Here is a 17,918-nt window from a genome sequence, read left to right on the forward strand (position 1 = left end):
AATGGGCAGAACGGTGGGATGGGAGCAAGAACCGTACTGTAATTACGAAGAAATCGGCCACCCATCCCCACCCCCACCCCTGGCTCCCCTGGCCCACTTAATACCGCAAAAAGCCGCCACTTTTGTGTAAATAAGATGAACTGAAGTTACCAAAAAATCTACCAAGAGGCAGCTAATGGAATAATGACTTGGGTAGGCTAAGGTTAAAAAGAAGAGGCATCAGAGAATTAAACAGCCATGGTCATCCGCATAACCAGGCGTGGAGGTGAAACTGGAATCTTTCTTTGACTCCTGGACTAGATTCAATGTGTGGCGTCTCTCAGAAAGCATGGAGCCTTCAGCCTGGCCCTGAGATGGGAGAAATTGGAACTGATAAATTGGAACCAATTAGCATTAAGGTCTCAATATGATTCTCTGGAATGTCACAGGCTGGGCTAGATGAAGCTGTCGCCCTGGGCTGCTTCAGACATGGAGCCACACTTTCCAAAGCATATTTAAATATAGCTTTGCTTCCCTCCAAATGTAATCCCAACCCTCATTTTTATCCCTGGAAGCTTGGGGGGGTGGAGGGGGTAGAGTGCAGGGTGAGGTGGGATTTTCTAGGCCCCATCCCCCACTCCCACAAACCTGTAAATAAATAAAAGATTACACCAAATTCCATTTGAAGTTGTCAGTCCCGGAATGGAACTTTTATCCCATTATGAATTTCATGGGTGAGACCGTTCAGACTTTGAATGTGGCTAACACCTCCATTGAAAGGCCCTAATTGCAGTTGTAGGCACTGACTGTTTACGGACACCACACTGTACACACCAGCACATTCCTGTGAAGAAAGAGCATCCTATGAGAGCCCGCCCAAGGCCTCCCCTCAAGTCAGCAGGACTGTCAAGGTTTCACTTAAACTTTAAACCAAAGTTGCCCTATCGAAGGGCCAGGTGCTAATTTGGGACTCTGAGGTTCGGCAGATTTGCCTTGGCTGACAGGGCTGTTACTATGCCCAGGGGGCTGGCTGGAGTCTTGCTTCAGCCTCAGAGACTACCAGGAAGGGAGTCGCTCCATCCAAGTGGACCCTTGAAGGACCGCTTTTATTTTCAGATGAACTTCCTCCGAGCCTGAAAGCACCCAGTGCTTGGCCGAACCACAGCAGGGGGAAAGGAGAAGTGGGATTTGCGCACGGTTCCTGGCCCACCTGAGGCAAGAGAGCTGCCCGGTCAGAATCCCAGGGCAAGGGAGCCTCTCACCCCACTGCTGGTCTAACTCTCCCCAAGCAACTGTTCACATAGCTGCTCTGCCCCCTCCTCACTGGACACCAACGTGATTTTTAAAAATACAGTGATAAAATATGTATCAAAATATGTATGTGCCAGGCACACTGTCACACACCTGTAATCCCAGGAGCTTGGGAGGCTGAGGCAGGAGGATCTCAGTTCAAAGCTAGCTGCAGCAAAAGTGAGACCTTCAGCAACTCAGTGAGACGCTGTCTCTAAATAAAATACAAAAAAGGGCTGGGGATGTGACTCAGTGGTTGAGTGCCCCTGAGTTCGATCCCTAGTACTGTGTGTGTGTGTGTGTGTGTGTGTGTGTGTGTGTGTATTTTGTGTGTGTGTATGTATATGTATATATATGACATTAAATTCACAATTTGAGCCATATTTAAGTGTAGAGTTCAGTGGCATTAAGCATGGTTCCATCCTAGTGCAGCCACCATATCATCCATTTGCAGGATTTTTTCATTGTCCCAAACTAAAACCCTGCACCCATTAAAATATACCTCCCTTCGCTCCTTCCTCTAGTAACTGCCCCCCCCCCATTCTACTGTCCATATCCCTGAATCTGGATACTCTAGGCACCTCGTGCAAGTAGAATCCTACAGTATTTGTCTTTTTTGTCACTAACGTCGTTTATTTAGCATAATATCTTTAAGATTTATCCATGTTGCAGCATGTGTCAGAATTTCTTTTCTCTTCAAGAATGAATAATATTCCACTGTATGAATATACCACATTTTGTTTAGCTGTTCATCTGCCAATGAACAAGTGGGTTATTTCCACCTTTGGGCTATTGGGAATAATGCTGCTCTGAGCAAAGATGTACAAATACCTCTTTGACTGCCTGATTTTTAGTTCTTTAGAAGAGTTAGTTCCTATGATAATTTTTATTTGTTTATTTATTTATTTCCATCATGGCTGCATCATGTCCCATTACACAAGGATTCCAATTCTCCACATCCTCCAGCTGACAATTCTTAACTTCTTTTTCTTTTTTTAATTTTTCGATAGCAGTCATTGCAATGAGCCTGAATGGGATCTCTCATTGTGGTTTTGAACACCGAAGATTTTTTATTGATGTTTGCTCCCATCTCTCTCTTCTTGTAAAAGAAATAATATTAGAAATATACCTCAGTAACCACCAAATATTTTACCCTCTCCCCAGAAGTAACAACCACCAGGGTGGTATGTGTTAATTCCCAGTCATGTGGAAGCTTTGCCAAGTGTAGGTGCATTCACTGAACATTTAAGCTACTGTTTTATGGGTGTTGTTAGAGTCTACTTCTGTGTCCTTCCCTGCCACCACCCCCACTGTCCACAGTTGTTAGTTGTATGAAGACCACCAAAAGCAGAATCTCAGGTCAAGGAAAAAGAGGCCACAGGGAACTGATGGAGCTTTGAAGCTAGCGTTCAACCTCAGGTGTGCCACTTCCTATTCAGGTGACCTTGGTCAGGTCACTTGACCCCTCTGCCCTTTAGTGTCCTTGCTTATGAACTGAGGTGTTTGGAGGAATAAATGTGATAACAAATATAACACAAGCACCAAGCATGAAGTTCGAAGTCAACAACCAGGAAGAAGGAGGAGGGAGAGAGCAAAGAGATTGACATCTGTCTTCTGGTTGAGCTATTGCCTCTACCCAACTCATATACCAACAGACTGTTCCTATCCTCGTCTTCACATTGTCACATCATAGAACAGAACATGTGCAGAGATATAAGGCAAGAATAGTAACCCCATTTACCCTTTGGCACAATGCGATCTAAGTCATGGGGAGTGAGTGTCCCCTCGGTCTCACTCTGCCTAGAGGGCAACAGAACGGGGAGGCAAGTGGGGCGGGAGGGAGCCCTGAGCTGCTCTGCCAAGGCACCCTCCTGGGGCGGTGCACTCAGCTCAGGCCCCAAGCCTGGCTACAGAAACTGTAATCCAATACCTTAATCCATTTCTTCTTCAAAGCATTGCCCTATGTGCCAGGTGGGCAGAACCCGAGTGACGGGGAGCTGCCCTGAGAAGCTCTTGCATTGGGCTGCGTCATCCAGCCTGGGAAAAGAATACCCAAAGGAGCACCTTTGACCTGGTTATCTAGACAATTGTGACTACAGAATGACAGCTTAGAGGACCTAAAGGATGTTTAAAGACTAGCACCCAGTCGGTGTTGACAGTGAACCTAGCCATTGATCCAGCCACCCCAGAGAGTACTGACTGTGCCAGACAGTGTGCAGGGCACTTTGGCTACCCCAAGAGGAATTGGACACCCAGGAGAGCCGTCTTTGGAGAGATTAGTGTGCTCTGTCCTTTTGGAAGTGGCTTCTGAAACCACCTCTCCAAGAAGACAGCAGGGACTGGGAGCAGTACCAGTAGAAGAGAGAGAAAATAGTTCTAGAAAGGACTGGGTCCTGAGATCTCAAGGACGGGGGTGGAACAACAGCATCTTCCATTCCCTGGGTATGGGCTGATTAGCCTGACATGTCACCACAGTTACTGCCTCCCCAGAATGAGCTGGGATCATTGAGCTACTCCTCGTCTCCCCCGCCCAAGCTGCAGCTTCCTGGGATACAGCCAACCATCCGCTGCCCCTCCTCTGCCCTGGCTTGCTTCTGCTGCCCAAATCAGCTGACTTCAAGGTACAGAGCTGCTAATTTGTGAGAATTCAGACCACTGAGGGGGTTGGTGTGACAACCAGCCATCTCCAGCTCAGCACGAGCAAGTCATTGGTGTGTACTCGTTAAATAGTAGAGCATCTATTTGGGTCAAATTGGTCTTTTTATTTTCCAGATGCCTATAAAGGATCTGATTGGTAAGAGAAGATCAGATGTTACCAGTAATTGCCATCTGGATTTGCCACTTTTGCTGAGAAAGGAGCATAGCTTTCAACAGCTTGATTTCCCCACACCCACTACCAGAATCCATTATGATCACCAAAAGCAATTAAATGAGCTAAGCAATTTATTCATTTATATACGAAACCCAGTACTAGGCACTGGGAATATAGAGAGGAACTCCCACAGAGAGCTTGCTGTCCAGCAGAGAAGGCAGACAACAGCCTATAAGGCAAGCTGGTACTGGGTGAGCAATAGGGAGGAGCTGGATAAAGTAGGATCTGAGTGGAGGGGGAGATTATTTCTGCCCAGAGGAGATCAAGAATGGAGGGGGTAATGTTTAAGCAGGAGGTAATGTTTAAGCAGGATCTCAGGGTGGCAAATGATTTTGCAAAAGGGAGAAAGTGAGCAGACAGAATGTGCAATCGTGAGGAAGAGCAGACTATGTGTACAGACCTCCCAGGAGAGCCAGACAAACTCAACAGGGGCAAACAGCAAGGAGTGGAAAGCGGTGATAGGGGAAAGGTAGATTGTGGCCAGACGGCCATCAAATGTCATAACCTTATCTTGAGAGTAAGCAAGGCTGTCCTTAGGGAGTTTTGAACAATCATAAGTCATTCTTGTTCTATATACCCATTAATTTTAGCCTGTTTCTCCTTCAGCAATACTAAAACCTCAGTAGAAATGAGAGGGCACCCTTGTCTGCAAGTCTTTCTTCTCACTGTGAACGTAGGGTAACTTGGGTGACAGCTAAGGACCTCACCCAGGATCCCATACCTATGAGATGAAGAATAGCTGCTACAGGAGGCAAGGAAGTCAGAGACCTCACAAAACCCCACCCCGCAACCAAGAACTATGGCTCTGAAGTCCCTAAAAAAGAACAAGTACCCCAAGACTTCCTTTGCTGTCAAAATATTTAGAAGAAGCATATTTAAATCACAGGCAGAACAATAAGCGCAGTGCAGAAATAAACGTTGGTGCCGTTGAAGAAGGCTAAACCATAAACATTTAGTCTAAAATCTAGCCGCCTCTCCTTCCAGGCCAGGGCCTAAAAGAAAAGCAGAGTTCTATAAAATGTGATCTGCCAGGATTTTCTTACCCCCGTGGCATGATAATTATGATGCCTCTTATTACATTTTAAAAGCTCGTCCCATCCGAGGTGACTCAAATCCTGGAGGAGGTGAGGGACGCTGCTTTGCATTTTTCTCAATGCATTTTGCTGAAGCGACTGCAGTAATTCACTTCGGAAACAATGCAGAGAGCAGAGGAGGTTGCAATCACAACCTTGCCTCATTACTGGCCCGCCCCCTCCCTGCCACCTCCAGGCACTTCAAGGGCCCCTTCTCCCAGCATTTTAGGGATTATCTTTGCGAGTTTAATCAAGCTTTACATTAACTAGTTAACATGGTTAAGCCTTTGTGTGAGGAAAGAGACATTTGTCTGAAATTGTAGTGTACTGGAGTCATTTTGTAGGGGGAGGACAAAGAGGCCCCAACATCCGTCTCCGCTCTGACCTTCTCCATTCTAAGATAGATGAAGAAAAAAAAAAAATTTTCTTCAATTTATAGATTAGATTTATTAAAAAAAAAAAAAAAGTCTAAAAATTCTATAAATAATGAGCCACACCTCAGAAAGATCCTACGTTGGAATATGCACATATCCACGGACCGTGCTGGTCAAGAATTAGCATGGTTCGTGGGTATCGGTGTTTAAATTAATAAATCTACTTGTGCACTTAATTGACGATGACAAAAATCAGATTGGAAATTTTTTGTGGTGGGGAAAGGCAGGGACCCTTTTGAATATTTAAGGGGGTTGCTTATATAATTAAATCCTCGCTTTCATTTTCTGTAGGTATGTTTTATGAATTATAGTAAAGAAATGAACTTTTTTCTTAATTGAGGGCATTTTTTTAATAAAGTTGGATGAAGACATGAAGGTGAAACCTGAGATATAAGAAAAATAAAAACAGTTGGGGGGTTTAGAGACACTGTTTGTCTTAAGCGTGGTGGGGAGACGCTTGATCCAAAGCTCTGTTTTACTACAGTCATGCTCCATTATGGGAGGTGGGGACAGGCTGGCGGGAGGATGAAATGAGTCCTCTTTCCTATTCGACCTGGTTGCCAAAATCTCTGTCCATAAGTAAACCTATCAACCTACAGGTATTGATGACCTCTGAAGTTAAATATGAGTCAGAGCCAGAGAACAGATGCTTTGCCAAGCCCTCTTGGGGCTCACAGCTCTGAGCTAAGAAGCCTTCCCTCACCCTCCACAGATGATCCCCAAGTCCTCAAGTATGATCTTGGGATGCTCCCTCACCTCTTGAAGCCTCAATTTCCCATCTACAAAGTGGACTTCCTAGTCCAGAAGTTCCTATAAGATTTCCATAAGATCAAGTTTGTAAGGCAGATGGAAAATTTAGTCCATGTTCGACTCTCGTTTTTGCTTGTTTGTTTTTGAGACTGGAAACGGAGAGCGTCAGCTTCTTTTCTACTTGTTTAGGGATTCTGTTCTCCAAAGCCTCCAGTTGGGTCACTTGCTTCCAGTACCCAGCCTCCACCCCAACCTCCTTCCAGATGGCACAGTTCTGATGAAGCATGAGGCTGGTTTGGGATATATTTTAGCTTTGTTTTGTTTCTCAGCCCAGTGATGGGTTTTGATGTGGGTATCATTTTATTTTGAAAGCAATCTCGTTTCTCTGCAGAAGTCTGAGACAGGAGATTAAAGTGTCATGAAACAGTGTCTGTCACATATTCATATTCACTTGCACAAACACACGCCCCTGCACACTGAGACTCCTCCAGAGTGTTTCTCCTGAACGGTACCCTCCCGCGTGAGCACTGAGCCATTTAACTAAACCGGAAACAAAGCCTATTGGCGTCAAACGTCTTTTCAACACTTGGACTTTTAGGCACCATTTCCAGCTTTACAAGTGCCTGATCCTTTGGGGCAAATTATTTCTTGAAAATTCACAATTTAAATCTTGCAATGAATATGGATTTTTCTCTCTCTCAAGCAAATTTACATAAAGAAAATATAAAGTAAAAAGGGAGGATCTTTTTCCTCTGTCACCCCACACACTAATTCCATTCTTAGGGATTGTCCTTACAACAAATGGTTTAGAAATGTATTTTAGGATGTCTTTAGGAAGCATTTCCTTACACACAAAATAATCTCTGCATAGAGATCAAAAGCAAGGGCTCCGGGACTGAACCACCTGGCTGTGAACCCTGATGTAACTCAGAATCAAGTTTGGATTGGTTTAATTTTTAATTAAAAATTAAAGAGAGCCCCCCCCCCTTTTAATAGGGACTGTCCTGAAATATAGAGGGCTCATTGATGGCAAGTTACCAAGGTTCCCAAGGTTTCTTCCAAGTTTTTATAAACTCAAATCTAGTCTTTAAGTAGCCTAGGTCCCCTCAGTGACCACCCTATTCCAGAGTCTCTTCTTCAAATCTGGGCTTAACAGTGCCCACTGAGCTCTCGCCTTTGGATGACATTGCTCCCTGTCCCCGCTGCCCAAAATGCCATCCAGCCAGAGGTCCCTCCTCACCCGCTTGGTCTGTGACCTCCCCCTGGTCTTTCAGATCTTTCAACTTGGACGTGGACTCTTGCAGGGAGCCTTTTGGATCCCCCTGCCGATGCTTCTATGTTTCATCATGGCAGCGGACACTGGAATGTGAACTTCAGTTGACTTTAACCTTGAGCTCCTCAAGAGGAGGGACTCGGTCTTCTTCCTTGCCAAACGATATATGTATAAGCAGGTCACATGCCCAGGGAATAGACGAGCCAATAAGAGACTGAGAACGGTGGTCATGGGGTGGGGCAGGGGCGTCACTCTCAAGACTTCACTGCTACTTGGCAGGTGTGGAGACAGCATGAGGGGCAAAGGGGAGATTCGGAGGGGCGAAAATGTTGGGCAAGGTAGGTTCAGTGGCCGGAACCTGAGATGCACCCCACACACCTGAAATGGAGGTCATTTTCCACTTCACTTTTCGCTCCATTGAGCTCCTGTCTCTGTGTTATCTTGAGCCTTTAAGGGGATAAGGGAGACTAGACCCTATTATCTCAATAAACATTCATCCAAGGCAGCCGGAAGAGAGGGCACCAGGGAAATGTGAGCCCGAGTTGTGTGGGTCTCTGTGTGTGTGTGTGTGTGTGTGTGTGTGTGTGTTGGTGGGCTGGAGGAGGCTGGGTGTAAATTCCCTCTAAGCCCAGGTGGGGAACAGAGGATACATGGGCAACTCTGTGTGTGCTGTTGTTGGAGGAGTGTTGTGGTATGTGTGTGTACATGTGCCTGCACGTGTGCACACTAGCGTGTTTGTATTCACTTCAATAAATGCCCCAGTACCTGTGCACCTGTAGGAAGGGACGAGGACAGGTGGTGGGACTGGGAAGCATGTCCTGGAACATTCGCAGTTGAAGTCCCTGTGAATGTGGTGATGTTCATCTTTTCGCCTAGCCCTCCTCCGTCATGTTGGAGAATCCTCTTGGGCACTAGCGATGCTGTATCTGTGGCATTTCATTTTCCTCTTGTCACATATGGCAAATACACAGAACTCAGAACCAAGTATTGCTCATTTTAAAATTTTATTGAGAGAGAGAGTGTGTAATGCGATGGCCGGAGGGAGAGGGACAGCAGAAAGATTTCCTTTCCCTAGAAAATCCTCGAGTTCTCTTACACCCAGGCTGCAGCCAAGGGAGCAGAGGGCCAGGCCCGCCCACCCAGGAGAGCCCAGGGCAAAGCTGGGGGCAGCGAGGAAAGGGGAGAAGATATGCCTGCAGGCCTCGCCCCCCACCCCCAGGCTCCCCACATCAGGGCAGGCTAAACATGCAGAGCTTCTGTCTCCAGAGCTGGAGAGAGGCGCCCTCGTTAAAACTCAGATAAACAGTTTATCAGGAGATGAATGAGCCACCGGGCTCCAGAGACGTCTCCCCTTCCCCACTGTGGAGCCAGATGGGGAGGGGGCGCCAGGCGGAGCAGGGGCTGACGGAAGGGATGGGGCTGTCAGGGCTGGGAGGAGCAGGCCGCAGGCCGCTCCTGCTCCTCTTAAACTTTGTTTCTGGCACTGCATGTCACGTTTACTTGTCCACTCTCCACCTCAGGCTTAGAACTCTTGGCCTCGCCTCTCTCCCTTTTTCCCTCCTACTTTCCTCTCTTCTGCACTCCAAACTTGTTCCGACTTCACTCTCTTAACTAGAATCCCATCAGTTGGACACACAGCACGTTATAATATGGTGTGAGGCTGAGATGATCTCTCCACCCTCACCACTGTGAGTGCTGACCTGACCAGAGTTCCCCAGGAAGCTACTAGAAACCTTTCATTCTCTACCTTAGGCCACCTCCACCCTCATCTCCTTCTGGCAGTCAAGAGAGGAAAGTGACAGTTTTGTGACTGACTCTTCCTCATTTTGCTAAGTTGGGTAAGACCAGAAATATTATAGGTCTCACCAAGAGAAAGCCCATCAGATGCTACACTTATGGGAGAAAAAGAGATGGTCAGAATCTGATAGTGATGATGTTCATATGCTTGGCACGGTGCTAGAGGTTAACAACAGCAGTCATTATGCCTTCTCTCTTGTGGTGTTTTGTGATTCCCTGAACCCTGGTGGCAGGGAGGACCAGAGAGGTACACTGACTCACCTAGGTCACACAGCTGGTAGGTTGCAAGTTTTTGGACATCCAGTCTTATGCCCTTTGCACATCACCCATAGCTGCCTTAGGCCTACTTTCTTAAGACCAAAGAAGCAGAAGATTGATTAATTATTATTAGAATCACGATGGAAATAAAGAAAGACGAATAAGTAGCCTTGGGCTTCTCTTGCCTTGATCTGGAGCTACCCAACCAATTGTTTGAGGAAGTGCTTTAATTTTCCTTGCCCAGAACAACACCTGGGATGGGGACAGACAAGACAAGTGGGCACTCTCATTGTTCATTCCCCTCTACCCCAGCTCTGGAGCCCCAAGTTCCAATGCCTGATCAAAAAGCAGGGCTGAGACTCAGACCCCCTTAGCCCACCTCCCACCCATAGCTACCTGTTGAAGGAACACATCTTCTTTGCCCTTCTCCTCAAGTTCCTTCTTCAAAAGAACCACAGAACCATGGAGAGGGGTTGGCTCTCTTCTCCCCACTGGAAATTCCAGTGCCCCGCCCTCACTCCCAAAGGCTGGCCAGTCATCAAGCCGAGCTCAGCTGCACCTGCTGAACGAACAGCAAAGAGACCCTTGGGTGCCGGAGCTGATTTCAACAGCATTCCCACCCTTCCACTCCCTTGCTCAAATCTGAGATGATTGGCCAATTGAAGGCAGTGGTTTTCTCCAAAGAACTAGCATTGGTTGGATGACTACTGTTTGGTCTATGTTCTGCCCCAGGCTCAGAGTCGCTAGACATCCTTTGCCTCCTGTATATGGTGCAATTGTGACTGGTGTGTTTTTCCATCTTATAGATGAGAAAGTGGAAATTCACAGTGGCTAAGACGCCTGTGTTGAAGGACCAGGATTTCAGCCTTAGTGTACCTGATACAAAAGTCTTTTCTGTTGAGCAAAAAAAAAAAAAAATGTTTGTACTAGGGATTGGACCCAAGGCCTTGCACATGCTAGGAAATCGCTCTACCTCTAAGCTACACCCCCAAACCTTCTTTGTGTTGAGTTCCCCTGTGTATGGCATTTTTTCCTCCACTTTGCATGTCCCCAGAGCCTTTGGCTAAACCTCATGGTTCTGTCTTCATGCAAACTCATATTCTATGTCTCAAATTCCTTGCTACTCAGATAAATACATCCTTTTTCCTCATCAAGTTCAGCTAGAGCTCAGCTCTGCCATTAAGGTAGGGGTTGTGTTTAGTCTCAAATAATAACATCCCCAGATACTCAAGTATACTCAAGTATATGTGCTAACCCCAGAGTGTGCAGAGTGGGGAGAGGGGTTGCAGAACCCCACTGAACAGGGGCAGGTGTGGCTAGAAAAATTTACAGCTCTTAATATAATTGCTTTGACTTCTTTGGGGTCATCATAACATATTATAAAATTTCAGGCAATATTCAAAGAAGAGCATGAAATTGTTATATTTATCAAAAGAGGCCATGGGTTAAAAACAGGTATACAACATCAATCTACAATTAGGGATTTATATATTTTTCCCATGCCCTTTTCATATTTTCTTCCTACGGTTGTCATCTCACCCCTAACTGGACCGCAAAAGTCTTCAGGGGTAGAGAAGAACTACAAGTTTTCTCTTCTTTTTGTCTTTCCCCTCTTCTTCGTCCAGTAGACTTTCCATAAACAAGTCCCCCAATCTATTCTCCAACACGGTTTGTTTTTCATTCCTTTTTTGTTGTTCAGTCAAATCTACCCAGTCTGCAACCAAAGGCCCTGAGTAGATTCGAAGCAGACAAGAGGCAGCATTGATTTAACAGAAAACAGGACAATAAAATATCACTAACTGCAACCTAACCATCTCAGGAGGGCTAGGTTAGAATTTAGCTTTTGTACTCTTTACTAAAAAATTATTTATGTAGTTAATTCACAGCAGTGACAAAACTGTTCTGAACAGTGACCTTTATAAGACAACAACTAATGCAAAGCCCCCCCAAAACACATAAAAAATAAGGAGTGTGGTTTAAGAACCTACTATGTGCCAGGTGCCAATTCCAACAACCAATGGGTTGTTCTTATCTCCAGCAGTCATAAAAGCAAGATCTCCTTTTGGGCAGTGCCTTGTGAAATCTAATTCTACTTGTTGTCTAGACTTGGAAGTTGAGGAAAATGTGTTCAACTGAAACTGGCATCCCTCCTAATTGTGCCATGCAGTCTTTCTTCCTTAGACAGATGATTAACCTTTTGCAGGGATGGAGGCAGGTTGAAAGGAAAAATCAGATCTTTGTGGAAAGACAGGGTAATTGAGCCTGTCACATTGGGATTTCCTAACTCCCACTCCATGGAATCCTGGAGGATGTCTAAGTGATCCACTCTGAGTCTCTCTTCTCCATCTCAACCCAGACTCCAATCACATCCACCACAAAGGAAACTGCACTCGGGGGTTTGAAGTTTAGGTTCATCTCTTCATTCATGGGGAAATTATCTGGCGGTATCATTCAGTTCCTCTCACCCATCAAAGGAAACTGCTTCTGAAAGAAAAAGCATCACACAGGTTTATTGAGAATCACAAAACGTACACCAACTCCCAAACTAAGAATTACAGTGCCACAAAAGTGAATTGTCCAAGGTTAACATAGTTATATCAAGGTGGACCATAACCAGAACTCAGGTCCCCTACCGCCAGTGCATCTTTTAAGTCTCTGGTCCCCGCTCTGCCCAGAGGCTGATTTATCCTGGGCAGAAGATGCACCATGTGTTCTTGCGAAGTTTGAGGGGCTTGGAGAGGTATCTCAAGAAGTCTGTTTACACTGAGGGCCTGGAGAGCGTCGAGAAAACATGCAGAACCAGAAAGTACCGATCAACAAACACAGACACACAAAAATCATATGGACATAGAAGCACAAAGCCAGCTATACAGAGTGGGCTGACAAAACCCACTTCTCTGGGTCACCCCTCCACAGCACCACGTGTAGGGCTTGCAACAGGCCAGCAGAGGGCGCGCCGCCCCCAGGGAGACGAGCGACCGAGGTGCAGAGCCGGGCGGGTTAGGGGAGTCGCCGGCGAGCCGGACGCGCCCCTGCGGCTCGGCCACTCAGGGTGCAGGACCCGGCCAAGGAGGAGGAGGAGGGTGAGGAGCGGACCCCCCTCGTGGGCCCGGGGGCAGACGGGCAGGAGTGCTTCCTAGGAATTACATCACGCTGCGCAACGCTGCGGCTCTTGGACTCCCCCAGCGCTTGGGGAGGGGGGCGCTGTGTGTGGAGCGGGGGGTGCGTGTGGTGTGTGTATGTGTTTTGGGGGGAGGGGACTTAAACCGAGCCCGGGAGAGGAAGGCGAGTCGCACCCGGGGAACGCTTCATGCACATGGAGAAATTTCTTGCTTAGAACTGCACTGAGAAACGAGCCCCCTGCACCTCCACGCCGCTCCCCTCCCAGTGCAAAGCACCCAGCTACTGAGAGCCCCCCACGCCAACTCGAGCACCCCCCGACACCGGCCCTGCACCCTCCAGCCCGGCTCCAGCGCTGCTGCGAGCTTTCTCCGGGACTGGCCCTGGCGGGGCGCCTAGAGCCCCAGTTGCATTGCTCCAGGAGAAAGGAGGGGGGCGGTGCATTTTGCAGGAGGAGGAGAAGGGGGGTGGGTGGTGGGGGAGAGAGAAAATTGCGCGGAGACCTGCCAAGCGCCACCGCCGCCGCCGCCGCCACCGCCGCTGCCGCCGCCGCCGCCGCCGCCGCCGCCGCCTGTGAGCTCCGGCGGGCAGCCGGACTGTCGGCTTCCCGGGGCATCTGGGTCCGGCGGGGCACAGCCCTGGGCGCTGCCGAAGCCGCCGCCGCCGCCGCCTCCGCGGCGAGTGCAGGCGGCTTCCCCCGGAGCCTGTGCCGCTCCGGCTCCTCCGGGGTGGAGAAGTGGGGGGTGGGGTTGTTGTTTGGGGGGAAGGAGGGGGAGGGGGCAACGCCGAGAGAGTCAGTGGTTTCCATGGTGATGGAGCTGAAAGTGCAGGAAATTTAAAGGCTTGGACCCTGCGAGACAGACAAACCGGTGCCAACGTGCGCGGACGCCGCCGCCGCCGCCGCCGCTGGAGTCCGCCGGGCAGAGCCGGCCGCGGAGCCCGGAGCAGGCGGAGGGAAGTGCCCCAGGACCCGCTCGGCCAGCGGCGCTGCACAGAGCGGCAAGACGAGGAGCAGCGAGAGGAGGAGGAGGGGAGAGCGGCTCGTCCACGCGCCCAGCGCCGCCGCCGGCCCGGGAAGGCAGCGAGGAGCCGGCGCCCCCAGCGCCCCGCGGTCGCCCTGGAGTAATTTCGGATGCCCCGCCGCGGCCGCCTTCCCGAGTAGACCCGAGAGAGGAGTTGCGGCCAACTCGTGTGCCTTTTTTCCACCCCGGTGAGAGCCGGCGCTGCGCAAAGGCTCTGCTCGCGGCTCATGCTGCCGGCCCTGCGCCTGCCCAGCCTCGGGTGAGCCGCCTCCGGAGAGACGGGGGAGCGCGGCGGCGCCGCGGGCTCAGCGTGCTCTCCTCCGGGGACGCGGGACGAAGCTGCAGCCCCGGGCGCGCGCCGGAGGAATGGAGCGCTGCCCCAGCCTGGGGGTCACCCTCTACGCCCTGGTGGTGGTCCTGGGGCTGCGGGCGGCACCGGCCGGCGGCCAGCACTATCTCCACATCCGCCCAGCTCCCAGCGACAACCTGCCCTTGGTGGACCTCATCGAACACCCGGACCCTATCTTTGACCCCAAGGAAAAGGATCTGAACGAGACGCTGCTGCGCTCGCTGCTCGGGGGCCACTACGATCCGGGCTTCATGGCCACCTCTCCCCCTGAGGACCGACCCGGCGGGGGCGGGGGAGCGGCTGGAGGAGCCGAGGACCTGGCGGAGCTGGACCAGCTGCTGCGGCAGCGGCCGTCGGGGGCCATGCCGAGCGAGATCAAAGGGCTTGAGTTCTCCGAGGGCTTGGCCCAGGGCAAGAAGCAGCGCCTGAGCAAGAAGCTGCGGAGGAAGTTACAGATGTGGCTGTGGTCGCAGACCTTCTGTCCGGTGCTGTACGCGTGGAACGACCTAGGCAGCCGCTTTTGGCCGCGCTACGTGAAGGTGGGCAGCTGCTTCAGTAAACGCTCGTGCTCTGTGCCCGAGGGCATGGTGTGCAAGCCGTCCAAGTCCGTGCACCTCACGGTGCTGCGGTGGCGCTGTCAGCGGCGTGGGGGCCAGCGCTGCGGCTGGATTCCCATCCAGTACCCCATCATTTCCGAGTGTAAGTGCTCGTGCTAGAACTCGGGAGCCCCCTGCCCGCACCCGGACACTTGATCGATCTCCACTGACGCCACCTACACCGACTCCAACCAGTTCCACCACCCTCTAGCGAGGGTTTTCAATGACTTTTTTTTTTTTTTTTTTTTTTTTTTTGGCTACGGAGACCTAGCTTTCTGGTTCATGTAATGCACTGTTTAACTGTGTAGGAATGTATATGTGTGTGTATATACGGTCCCAGTTTTAATTTACTTATTAAAAGGTCAGTATTATACGTTAAAAGTTACCGGCTTCTACTGTATTTTTAAAAAAAAAAATAAGCAAAAGGAAAAAAAAAGAACAGAGAAAAGAGAGACTTATTCTGGTTGTTGCTAATAATGTTAACCTGCTATTTATATTCCAGTGCCCTTCGCATGGCGAAGCAGGGGGGAAAAGTTATTTTTTCTTAAAGTACAAAGAGAGGGGGGAACTTTTGTAGAAGGACTTTTTAAAAGCTATTTTCCATTCTTCGGAAAGTGTTTTGATTTTCCTTGGACCTCGAAGAAGCTATAGAGTTCAATGTTATTTTACAGCTATTGTAAATATAGAGAACAAATGGAATGACTAATCATTGTAAATTAAGAGTATCTGCTATTTATTCTTTATAATATCCCGTGTAGTAAATGAGAAAGAAGTGCAGAGCAGGATTAAAGAAAACCACTAAAACCGACTGCGCTCCACACTGCGATTCTGTGTGTTGGTGATTGATGGGGGCGGGGGGGGGGGCGGGAGGGGGCGGGCAGGGGATGCCGCCGTGCCTACTACGCCTATTGGGAGAAGGGACTCATCTCCTTGGACTCCCCTCCTGTGGTATGATGGAGGTGACTGCTGAGTTTTCCAATGGGGAGGGGGCGTTATTCTGAGACCCTCTTTTAAACATCACGTGGCCTCTGCCCAGTCTCCCAGCATTTTCCCCTCATGTCACCAAAGCTCGGGCCTGTAGTGACCTCGACACCCAGCCGGCCCCCTGGAGCTGACCCCAGGCTGGGCCGAGGGGCGGGGGGAGGGTGGGCGGCCGCTTTGTCCTGCCTGACAGGCCCTTCACAATGGGGACACGTGTCTTTCACACCTACCCTGGGGGCGGAGTGCCGCTGAAACTTGACCCCCGAGGAATGGGGGGGGATCAGAGCGCGCCCACCCAGATCCCGCCACCCCTCCCGTCTTGCCCCCCCCGACCCAATATCCAGCCCATGTTAACCCTTTGCACGCCCGGAAGCTAAGGCTGTTGGAGTTGAGGTGATCCCTTGGAATCAACAACGCACAGCCTTGGTGATCTTGCAGACCCGAGCCCCAGAAATCCCAGGACTTCAGCTGGAATTGCGAGGGGAGATTTGACACTCACCTCCGCCTCCCGCAAGACCTAAGGAAGACTTTGAGGTCCAGGGTTTCGGGGGAGGGGTTCTGATTTGGGGGTAAAACTCGCCACTTCTGGGATCTGCTTTTGGGTACGCCCCTACTCTGGACACTTACTCCACTCGGGCGGGGAGGGGGAGTTAGAATTCAGAATCCGGATCTTTGCGTTTTAGGATTAGAGACAGAGGGTGTGCTCTCTTAATGAGACGCGCCAACATCAGCCCACCCCACCCGGTAAAAAGCCAACTTCTTAGGAGCTGCGCTTGACTCGCGTGAGTCCCTCCGCCTCAATCCCGGGTGGCGCCCATCGGCGCAGCTCCACGTGGGCCCGCTTCCTGACACTGCTCCCCGCTCCCTTTATTTATCTTGGACTCCAAAGTCGCTCTCCTTTGCTCCCTCCCTACACGCCCCCCCCCCCCCCCGCGCGGCCACCTCCTCGCGCCTCGGTCCTACCGCCCCCCCTCCCAGTCCGGAGTCCCGACGAATCTATGCTAATTATTTCAAACCTGCGCTCGGTCCCCAGCGCAGTCTCAATGCCCTCGGCCCCGCCCGCCCTGTCCCTCCAGCCGGGCGCTTTCTTCCCTCCCGACGCAGCCTCGGTGGCTCCTCATTTCAATAGCCTGGCCCGGGAGCCGGAGCCCCCTCCCCGGCGCTGCCTCCGTCAGCCGTGGGACAGACGTTAGGGTATTCATTAACTGAGAGCGGAGGAATAACGGCATTATTCCCCCCAGAGAGGGCACCCTGCCCCCGCGACTATCTGAGGCTTCATTGTAAAAGGATTAAAAGTTAAAGACCTCCATCTTATGATTCTTTCATTTAATCTTCCTGGCGCCTGGGAGACACGCTGGATGGATGATGGCTTTTAAAATATTCCTAATGTCGGCTACCTTAAGACTCCAAGCCGGGCAAACAAACGTAATTTATTTCCAGAAGAAAGGGGATATTGAGATGTTTAAGTTTATGAACCGCCGTCCCCATGTATATTTGTTAAGTTCTGACAAATACCCAAATAACGTTAAAATCAGCCATTCATCACTTATGAATTTATGCAAAACTTTCTGTGCCCCGGGCCAATATTTTTTTAGACAGAGTTTCACTTGCGAGGGGCGGAGGAGGTGAGGAGCAGGGAAGAGGAGGGGGTTTGGTGGGGGGAGCCGAAAGCAAGAATTTTCATGCCTGGTAAACACGCGAATTATGCGAAGAGAGTTATTCCCAGCTGGGCGGGCAGCCAAAACTCGGAGAGCGCGCCGAGGCCAGCGCCCCCACCCCCACGTTGGCAATGTCATTGGATTACAATGCGAGGTCTTCCCCTCAGCGACGCCCCCTCCTCCCTCCGCGGGCCCGCCCGCCCGTGCCCCTCCTCCCCACCCCTGCCCACTTGGAAAACTCGCTTGCAGCCGGCGAGCTTCTCGGCTTTCAGAGCAGGAGCCAGCGTGAGCTGGGAAGACCCGGGCTGCAGACGTGACAGGCCACAGACCACCGGACTGACAGACCCGAAGTGTAGGCGCAAGGCAGTTCCCGGCGCGAAGACGGGACCCGTCAGGACCCTGGCAGTCCCAGAAGAAAACAAGGATGTGCTGGTCCTGGAACACGTGCCCGATGCACAACCGGTTA

At 50.3% G+C, this 17,918-nt stretch overlaps 3 protein-coding genes across 7 annotated transcripts in view; 2 read left to right on the top strand and 1 right to left on the bottom strand.

Annotated features, from left to right (window-relative positions):
• Positions 1 to 17,918, top strand: part of ANKFN1 (ankyrin repeat and fibronectin type III domain containing 1) — a 564,723-nt gene that overhangs the window by 391,999 nt on the left and 154,806 nt on the right. The gene's annotated exons all lie outside the window — the stretch shown is intronic.
• On the bottom strand, positions 11,124 to 14,097 carry LOC306656844 (uncharacterized protein; the record flags this gene model as incomplete). 2 transcript variants are annotated; one of them, XR_013762655.1, is made up of 3 exons in its annotated part: positions 11,124 to 12,210; positions 12,360 to 12,497; positions 13,350 to 14,097. XR_013762655.1 is itself a non-coding variant. In XM_079132389.1 (2 exons), 2 exons carry the CDS (start codon positions 14,095 to 14,097, stop codon positions 12,188 to 12,190), a joined length of 771 nt encoding a protein of 256 aa, XP_078988515.1. In that variant the 3' UTR covers positions 11,124 to 12,187. The 2 variants fall into 2 exon arrangements, 1 of the variants encoding a protein (XP_078988515.1); XM_079132389.1 differs by lacking the exon at positions 12,360 to 12,497.
• Positions 13,647 to 15,615, top strand: NOG (noggin). The gene has a single exon (XM_079132390.1). It carries the CDS (start codon positions 14,235 to 14,237, stop codon positions 14,931 to 14,933), a length of 699 nt encoding a protein of 232 aa, XP_078988516.1. The 5' UTR covers positions 13,647 to 14,234; the 3' UTR covers positions 14,934 to 15,615.

This window comes from Sciurus vulgaris (genome assembly GCF_902686455.1).
Source record: "Sciurus vulgaris genome assembly, chromosome: 3".
In the NCBI taxonomy this organism is placed as follows: Eukaryota; Metazoa; Chordata; class Mammalia; order Rodentia; family Sciuridae; genus Sciurus; species Sciurus vulgaris.